This window comes from Trichogramma pretiosum, unplaced genomic scaffold (assembly GCF_000599845.2).
Source record: "Trichogramma pretiosum strain Unisexual culture from Peru unplaced genomic scaffold, Tpre_2.0 scaffold56, whole genome shotgun sequence".
NCBI lineage: Eukaryota > Metazoa > Arthropoda > Insecta > Hymenoptera > Trichogrammatidae > Trichogramma > Trichogramma pretiosum.
In genome coordinates this window covers 114,054-124,187 of record NW_019641680.1, presented here as the reverse complement: position 1 = coordinate 124,187, position 10,134 = coordinate 114,054, and the positions used below count along the sequence as shown (strand labels likewise).

At 29.7% G+C, this 10,134-nt stretch overlaps 1 protein-coding gene across 1 annotated transcript; it reads left to right on the top strand.

The window, feature by feature from the left end:
- Positions 1-7,876: 7,876 nt before the first annotated feature.
- LOC106658166 lies at positions 7,877-9,898 on the top strand. Its single transcript, XM_014380000.2, has 5 exons — positions 7,877-7,919; positions 8,051-8,314; positions 8,729-8,946; positions 9,032-9,221; positions 9,297-9,898. The coding sequence occupies exons 1-5, from the start codon at positions 7,892-7,894 to the stop codon at positions 9,419-9,421; spliced, it is 825 nt and encodes a 274-aa protein (XP_014235486.2). The 5' UTR covers positions 7,877-7,891; the 3' UTR covers positions 9,422-9,898.
- The last annotated feature ends 236 nt before the right edge of the window (positions 9,899-10,134 follow it).

The following is a 10,134-nucleotide window of genomic DNA, read 5'->3' as shown; positions in this document are numbered from 1 at the left end:
ATTTGTATTGTGAGTGACAGGACATGAAAAAACAAGTTCAAATAGTAAGTTTTTTGGTTTTATCATTATAAAAAATTGCAGTAGAGTGTAATTGCATAATTTTTATATTCATTTCATAAACATGACATGGGTGCGTATTACAATTTTCATAAATTGCTTTCGTGTGTTTTTTTATGGATGTGTGAATACATCTTGTTTGGTTATATCATGTAAAAAGTCATCTCAATTATAAGCACATAAACAATACATGATTTTAGTCACTACTTTGAGTGTGGTTTTTGTAAGAAATTATTTCAACATAAACATCTCCATTGAATACCATTAACATACTTTTTACATACCATTTACATAAAGTACATGATCGTAGCAAACCCTTTTGAAGTTACTTGTACATGCTATATGAATTTCATGAGAACAGCAAATATTTTTTTGAAGGCATTTAGCTTGAAAAATTTTGAAAACTTTTGACAAACATATTCTTCAATGTTGTGAGATTTTTGTGAAATATTTATTGGGTCATTTTAACTGTTCCCTTCATGAGTTCTTCATGAGTGAAAATTAGAACGCTTATATCTATGCCACTTTTTATATTTTACTCTTTCTTTTATTTTAGCATAGTAATTTTCAAAAATCATAAATGCTATGATGTTGACCAATGCAGAGTGACTATATTCATAACTTTTGACAAAAGTGCAATATTTCAAACAGTAAAATTATTGAACTTGTTGCATCATCTGATATAATTGAGTTGCTGAATCCTTTGGCGTCTCTGCATATACCTATTATTCCTCGTTTACTTTATTTTTTCAAAATAGACATCTGCAAGGGTACATAGAGTATATAGAGTCTACAAATACAATGCTTATTGCTGGGTATGTACAACCTGTCAATTTCATCAGAAATATACAATCAACTATATTTCTGATAGATAAAGTAAAAGGATTACTGAATAATGTTAATTGTACTATTCGAATAGCAGCTTTGACTTTTCTAGCTTTCTGAGTGAAAATTGGAACGCTTATATCTATCCCAAATTTTACATTTTACTCTTTCTCTTTATTTAACATTATTATTATTAAAATTCATAAATACTCTAGAATGATAGTTAGTTTTTCATTATTCCATAATTTGTCACTACTTTGTCATAAATCTGACATGAATAAAATTTTACATATGGGCTAAGCCATTGTTAAAGTGATGATCAAAAAAATTTTTTTTCTTAAATTATGTACTTTTGAAGAGTACATTTCAATGTGAAAATCCTGAAATTTTCAGCCCTCAAGGTCCAACCTTATTGAGTTATCAGGCCCTCAAAGTTGAATTTTCTTTTTCTGCCCATATTCTGCTTACAATTCAGATTTTCTGGAGTTAATATGAAAAATTTGTTGAATGATGGTTTTTAATGTAAAATTGGATGTAGAATTCAAATTTGTACTTAAAAATCATATTTACAACTTGAAACACCATGAAAATGATAAATTCCTTCATTAATAATGTTACTGTGCAAAAATAAACATGTTCGTATCCAGCGATATGGCCAATATTGTAATATGTTCATAGATATATCAAAATACAACTTCTGATAAATTTTGGTGATCGGCAGATAAACAGAATTCATTATTGAGCTTATTATGAATCAAGAAACATGGTTTTTCTCTCATTTTCATGGATTTTCGACTCCTGTTAAGCTCAATAATGAATTCTGTTTGTCTGCCGATCACCAAAATTTATTAGAAGTTGTATTTTGACATATCAATGAACATATTACAATATTGGCCATATCACTGAATACGAACATGTTTATTTTTGCACAGTAACATTGTTAATGCAGGAATTTATCATTTTTATGGGGTTTCAAGATGTAAATATGATTTTTAAGAACAAATTTGAATTCTACATCAAATTTTACATTAAAAACCATGATTCAACAAATTTCTCATATTAACCCCAGAAAATCAGAATTGCAAGCAAAATATGGGCAGAAAAAGAAAATTCAACTTTGAGGCCCTGATAACCCAATAGGGTTGTACCTTGAGAGCTGAACTTTCAGGATTTTCACTTTTCAATGTATTCAAAAGTACATAATTTATGAAAAAAAAATTTTTTGACCATCACCTTCACTATGGCTTAGCCCATATAATATTAATTTAATAGAACTAGTGTATTTATATAATTTTACCTCAAAATATTTTACTCAAAAAAAGGGAACATAAACGTTAACTCCTCCTTTACCACACCGATTGTTTCTGGACCATTTATCAAACATCAAATTCCTTGATAATTGTCATACTTATGTCATCTGAAGCTTGATTAATTGACTCGTCTAACACCAAATCATTATAATTTCATAAAATTCGATTAATAAATATTAACTTGGAAGCTCTCACGACGTATTTTTCAAAATAATTACCTAATATGGTGTGTGAACAAACTCGATTTTTTCATATAAGTTTTCTCGCAATCGTCGTATGCAAAATCTTTGTAGCTTTTGCGTTCTTAAAATTGGTGATAATTGATGATTCTGATGATTTTTTAATCATTATTAAAAAATAAAGAATTTTTTTAGTTTTTAGAGATTCAAGAAGATATTTAGAAAAAACATTTTGTAGAAAACTCAGAAAAATTTTTCTTGCTTGGCCTATCTTCGGCATCTTCTTTAAAAACTTAATGGCTTTAAAATTCACAAAGATATTTTTAATTTTCATGTTTTATTTGTTCGTACCTGAACTGCAGCTACTTATTCATCATGCCTAAAAGAAAAGAGTTCCATGAACTGGGCCCAAGACAAAAATATCGACGCATTGCTGAACAATCAAAAGAAGATCATGAAGAAATAAAAAAAATTATATCTTCAGAAAATTTAACAGTTAATAAAAATGAAACGGAAATGATATCGAATAATTACGACTTGGATTCTACCTTAGAATCAAATTTATCGATTAGACCAGAACCTGATACAGAATCACATGCCTTGGAACTTTTATTTAGTACTGCGGAACCAACTACTAGTGATGATCTTGCCTCAAGTAGTTCTGATCATAACTTGACAGATAATAATCAAGAGTATGATTTATTTAGAAGCACTTTAAATTTTGAAGATACTGATCCAACTGCTGAATTTTCAGAAGCTTCAGATGAAAATTTTTACGAATGTGATTTTAGCGATGACGACGATGATTATAATGACTTTCACGATGATGACAATGAAGAAGAATTTAATTTTGAACAGGCTTTGGGAGATTGGTATCACAATTCGAATGTAACGAGAGAACAAATGAATAATTTACTATCAATTTTAATTAGAGCTGGACATGATGATCTTCACAGGGATATTAGATCTATAGTTAAGACTCCGAAGAAAACTATTATTACACCTTGCTCTCCTGGAGAATATTATCATAGAGGTTTGCAAAACGCCCTTGTTAATATTCTGAAGGGTCGCAAATTACCTTCGAAAATAGTTATAGACATTAATATAGATGGATTGCCAATTTCTAAATCATCAAAGAGAACACTCTGGCCAATCCAAGGATTAATTGTTGGCGAATTAACTCCATTTGTCATAGGCGTGTATCATGGATTCAAAAAACCATCTTCAATAGAAGATTATTTAAGACCGTTTATAAATGAATATAAGAACCTGAGATCAGAGGGGTTTAATTTTAGAGAAAACTCTTACAAAGTAAAATTACGGTGCGTGATATGTGATAGTCCTGCTCGAAGTTTTTGCTCTAACACAAAGCAATTTAATGGTTACTTTGGTTGTTCCAAATGTGTAGTAGAAGGTTCATGGAGAAAAAAAGTCGTTTTTCTGGAGGCCAACTTAACTTTAAGAACAAATGAATCGTTTAGAAATAGATCTCAGCCTGAGCATCACTTGGGCTACTCACCTTTCGAAGAATTGGAAATCGACATGGTAGATCAATTTCCGATTGATTATATGCATATGGCACTCCTTGGAGTAACCAAGATGTTAATAAAGTTGTGGATTAATTTCAAACCTAGATTTTCTTACAATCAAACTGAAACGCTTTCAGAGAATTTTCTGAATTTGTCCAAGTATATTCCTCAGGAATTCAGTCGAAAACCTCAATCGTTTTTCGAATTAAATTGGTGGAAAGCGACTACATGTCGACTATTTCTGTTATATTGTGGACCTATAATATTAAATGAATCACTTCCAGACGACTTTGTGTTACATTTTAATTGTTTAAGCCTAGCAATACGCATCCTATGCGATCCTGCAGAGTGCCATCGTAATGCCAATAACGCCAATCTGCAGTTAAATTATTTTTTTGATCAATTTAAGCATGTTTATGCAGAAGAATACGTAACATCGAATGTTCATGCACTAATTCATTTAACTGATTGTGTCAAGTTATATGGACCTTTAGATACTTTTAGCGCATTTCCTTTTGAAAATAACATGAAATTTATGAAAAATTTATTAAGGAAACATGAGAAACCTCTGCAGCAGATACACCGTCGCTTAGAAGAAAATCGTCAACCATCTTGTAAGCGTAATAATGAGGGATCGCAAAATCCAAAATTAATTCAACGCTCGTACCAACAATTACCTTATGGATGCACAGATGCCCATAAAAAATTGAAATTTAAGAATTTTGAACTATCAACCGTTCCACCAGATAATTGTTGTGTCATGAATGATGGCATTATTGTTACCGTAGAGCATTTTGGAAAAATGAACAATGTAATTGTTGTGATCGGAAAAAGATTTACAAAAACTAGTTCCATTAAAAATTATCCCATTGACTCTAGATTGATTGGAATATGCAAAGTAGAAAAACAATCTCAACTGGAAGTTTATCCTGTTTCGCAAATTAAAAATAAAGTATGTCTGTTCAATTTCAAAGATCATGTGTACGTGGTACCTCTTCTGCACTGATGAGCTATATAGTAGAAGGTAAATATATATCTCATTCTTAGGATCTAAGACCATAAATTTCTCTACATTGACAAACAATTTTAAGTTAACTTTGCTTATTCAAACAAGAATTATCCCAAAATAACACACTAGTTTCTGCTGCTACTCTACTTCCAGCTTTTTCACCTATTAATTTAAGTATGGAAATATTTTCGCAAAAAATTATTTTCAACGTTTGTATCTATTTGAAAATTTTAATTACGAAATAATACTTAAGGATGTTCCCTCAGACCTGACCGACAAATTTAGGCATATGTCTAAAAAAAATCTGAAAAAATTCATACGCTTTCTTTGACAAATTCTAAGACTTTGTTCTTTTAAAATTTTTCGTAGAGTTGATAGTTATTGAGATAAAAAATCGCAAAGATTCATTTATTAAAATTGTTTAAATTTGAATCGTTTATAGCTCGTGAACAACAGATTTTAGATAAAATTAATATTGCTATAATTATAATTATTAAAATTACTATTGAAAAAATTATAATAAAATAAATAAAATTATATTGAAAAATAATAAATATATTTTTGAATTATGAATTCCATGACTTAAACTTAGTCTATTTTAAACAACAGGTTTGAAATGACCCTAAAAACCTTAAAAAGTGGGTTTCAGGTCAAAAAATTAAGATTTTTATTTTTGCAATGTTTTTACATTAACTTTTCCCAAAGACTGTTTGTTCAATTTTTTTTCAGTTTTTTAGCTATGTTTTAGAACATACTGAACAATCATTTCCTAGTTTTTGAAAAAAATTTATCGATGCGTTTTTTTATAATCACACAAAATAGCGTCTTTTCGACGCGCTAGCATAGGGATCCCATGTTAAAGTACCAAACTTTGATTAATTATATTTCGGAAATGGTTCGGTTAAATTTCCTGAAATTTCTCACACATATAAAAAGTACTGTCAATAATATGTGGTTAAAATTTCAAGACCCTTTATCGATAGTCATTTTTTTGAGGGAACTACCTTAATATAACGGATACGGCACTCGCCTAGGACTCGTGCTGTTACGAGATTCGTTGACAAAACATATCCGTATTACTTTGCACAGTACACTTCTAAAAGTAGTGCAAAGCTGCGATTTGTAGGTTTTCGTACTACTAAATCTATTAATAAGTACTTTGTGTAAAATTTAATTAAATTTCGAACTTTTCAATAAAATTTTTTTAAAAATATGACTGTTAACAACGGCATGACGGTATTTATTTACCAAATAATGAAATATAAATTTTTTAAAACACTTTAATACGATACATTTTGAAGTGTTAATCATAAATTGCGACTACGCGACATATTGAAAAAATTTAAAAAATTGTTTGCAAACACTTCCTTCCTTTTATTTTCCACCTAATTTTATATGCCTACTTCATCTATATAAATATAATTCTTTTACATTTATAATTAGTATGACTCATACTTTCTCATTCTACCAAATGAGATATTATTTTTATTCCGATGTTTCACAAAGTTATTTTTTTTTTGTTGTTTTACAGACCCAAAATTACTACGTGGTGTTTTGGGACAACGAAGTATCGGCAGTTCCCGAATCATGGTTAAAGATGGAAGAAAAAAGTTTGTGTTGGCCAAATACACAAATAAATAGGGCAAAAATGGAAAATTATTTGCCAACTAAAGATTGGAAAGAATACTCTTATAAAAAGATCATTGGACCTTTTGGTGAGTATATTTTAAGATGTATTTCGTACCAGAAATCTTCAGAAAATTATATATTCGTATACAGAACTTTGAAATGTCTAGGAATTCGAATGTTTCGAAAATTTTGAAACATTAGATTTTTAAAAATGAAATGCTAAATTAAATTTGGTTTCAATTTTTAAATAGAACTGTTAACTTTCTAGGATTTTAATTTTGAGCGATTTTTTTTCAAGTTCCTATTCTCATCTAAGCCAATTAAAATTAGGATTGAGTGCATATGAGGCCCTCAATGGCTGGTAAAAACTGAAGGATAAAAATAACGAATGAAAATTGTTTTCAGATAAGACAACTGCAATGCAAGTAGAAAAATTCAGCACTGACGTGAGTACGGCGGAAGACTCAGATACTATCGTGTCAAATGCTCTTAAACCTCTTGGAAAAAGAAAACATAAACCAAATCGAAAATATGCAAATTCGGAAAGCGAAGTTGATGAAGATTCAGCCGATGAAAATGGCAATCGAGGTAAAATATTTTTAATAATTTACAGTTTTAATAATTTAGGTTTTTTGCAATAAATTATTTATATATATGTTAATCGTGTACCTATTTTTCAATTAAAAAAATTTTTCGTTCGAAAAAATGGTGGTGTAAAGTCAATTTATTTATGTCAGGAGTGATCAAAAGAGATTGATCAAGAATGAATCCGCGTTGATTTTAGCTCAGTTTTTGTATGTAATAGTACATACAAATAGAGTTCGAGAGCCGAGATTTTAGAAATAGCAATTAACATAGTAAACTGCATACCTATTGACATAATTTGTAAAAAGGTTCATTTCATTTTCATAGGTTCAAGTGAAAATTCTGAAAATCTTGCGGATCTCGAAAAAGCTGTAATTAACATGAAAAAATATTTTGAGAACCGAGCTCGAACACATGAAAAAACATATGATGATTTTATGAAATCAGCACTCTATGATGGTGTTCCAAATCCTTGGCGTAAGAATGCAAAAAATTACGTACCTTATACCCTCTCATAAAAAATATGAAATCGATTTTTGACTTTTCATTCAGTGACTTGAAGAAAAAGCAGTAAAAACCACTTTATTGTATGATTTGTACCTAGGAAGCGAAAAACTGAACAGTCTCAGAGGACTTATAATTTATCAACCACGGCGAAGTTTAAGCTAATAATTACATGACTTTCGTTTTGAATCCGTAAATCTGCAACTTTCGTTATCGCTCCCTAGGTAAAAATACAGTTTTTGACGAAACCCCAATCCGCAAGTAATGTCTAGATTTCGCTCGATGGGAGCAGGTTTGCCACACGTGTTTTTTTTAGAACTGCATTTTTCGTGAAATTTCTTTTTTTATAATAATTTCTCATTTCAAAATTTTCTTTTCCATGTTACAATTTCAAACTGACAGTAGAAACTTCAATGTTTCCAGGTAAAAAATCACGCCTAACTTCGCGGCCGCCGAGTTTTCATCAAGAAGAGTATACGCAATTAAGTCTTCCTGAAGAAGATCAAGATAAAATCTCGTATGGTAGTGAAAAAAATAGCGAAGAAGAATTCTCTATAAGTAGCGATGATAAAAACGGAAATGAAATCCAATACGAAGAGCCAAATTTCGAAATTACTTCAACGTATCTCAAGAAAGATCAGGCCGTCCAAGCAAACCTATTTTCAAATGAAATGACCCCTGTCGGAGGTAGATTTTTTGACTCTAATTCTTTTATGGTGGAATTGATTTAAATTAATATTGTAATGTTAGTAAGAAAGTTATTTATTATTGAAATTTGTGGCTGAAAAAATTATTTTAATAAAAATAGTCTAAATTTACAAAAACTTAAATTTTTTTTAAATAACTACACATAAATCAAACATACGTTTCGGTCAGACTTTCTGTCTGTCTTCAGGGGCTGTGAAAATATAAAATAATAGTTTGACAATATTGTCGTATTAATTCGTTCATGCTTCTAAATTAATAACTTTCGGCTTGTTGGTTAAAAAAATATTTTTTTCGACCATCAATCCAAAATGTAAATAACTTTCCTACTATTTCGACGAATGACATAGGGCAATTGAAGATAAATAAATTATATTGCCATTGATACATTTATAGGATACATATCAGAGAAAGTCTTCAAACAGGCCATGGAACGCGTGATAAACAAACTTTCCAGGATTGAAATTATGGTCCAGAATTCAAAAGAAGCAAGTAAAGAAATTGAACATGACCAGGAAAAGTCTTTGTTACCTAGATTCCCTATAAAATCAGAAGCAGATATTAATGATCTTAATTATTTATTAGAAAATTCAGAGGCAGCTCGAAAAGAATTTGTAAGTATTTCAATTTTTTTTTCAATGATGGATAAGAGTGATTTATATAGTTAAACTAATAATAAATTTCTTTTTTTTCATGTAGAAAACATACATCAAAAGAGTTGGAGGGAAGTCATTGGGCGACACCATGAGAGCTTCGCTAAAAGATATCGTTGATGACACCTTTCTCGATAGTTCCTTTACATGGTCGGGCAACACTAGAGAAAGCTCAGAGGGAGAGCCTTTGAAGAAGAGAGCTTTTCAGAATGAGGTTTTCCTAAAAGAATTAGTCGGTAAGATAGTTTAATTAAAAATATTTTGACAAAAAATTTAGAAAAATAATTATTGAAAATATGATTTTTTTTCAGACGCAGTTGCTGCAATGGACCCCGGGTATACCAAAAAAAAATGTTTTGATGCGGCAAAATCGTGGATTCAACATTGCAGAGATCGACTGAACAAAACCGCTAATAAAGCTAATAATGGACAATGATAAAACCAAAAAATTTTTTAAATAAAACATAGAACGTAATTTTTTAAAATACATAAGATAATTTAGATAACTTGACCGCTCAGATTACGTTAAACAATGCTTTTGTACTCACTGGCGCTAAGAGCACACTTTTCAATGACATTGGAAAATTTTTGTAAGAGGTATATACTTTCACGCAGAGAAAACTACAGTAAAAACATGAGTCAATTTTTTTAATTTTTTAGTTACTCAAGAAAAAATTGAAAACGTTAACGTGTTTCTTTGCAGTTATTTTCTATATGTCAAAGTCACCTCCTTAAAATTAATTCTTCTTCATCTTCTCTCTCTCTCTCTTACAAAAATTGTCCAATCTCATAGTAAAGAGTGCTCTTACCACCAGTGACTAAAGTCAGCTAAGTTTTTCAAATTTACTTTTTATGCAAAAGTGGCCAAATTATTCGAATTTGCTCACATATTACGTAAGAAAAAAAATATTGAAATAAAAAATGTTTGGTAACTTAAGATTCGTTCAGAACTACAGTTCTTTGGTTTTTAATATGATTAATTTACTTTAGGAATTGTTGTTTTAACAAAGCATTATACTTTTTAATTGTATTATTTAAAAAAAACTTTATTAAAAGCTTTTATTGTGTGTATGTTAATTAATAAAATTAAATTATGAATTTACTGTTGCAAATTCATACATAATACGTTTTTTCTTTTATCGACCCTAT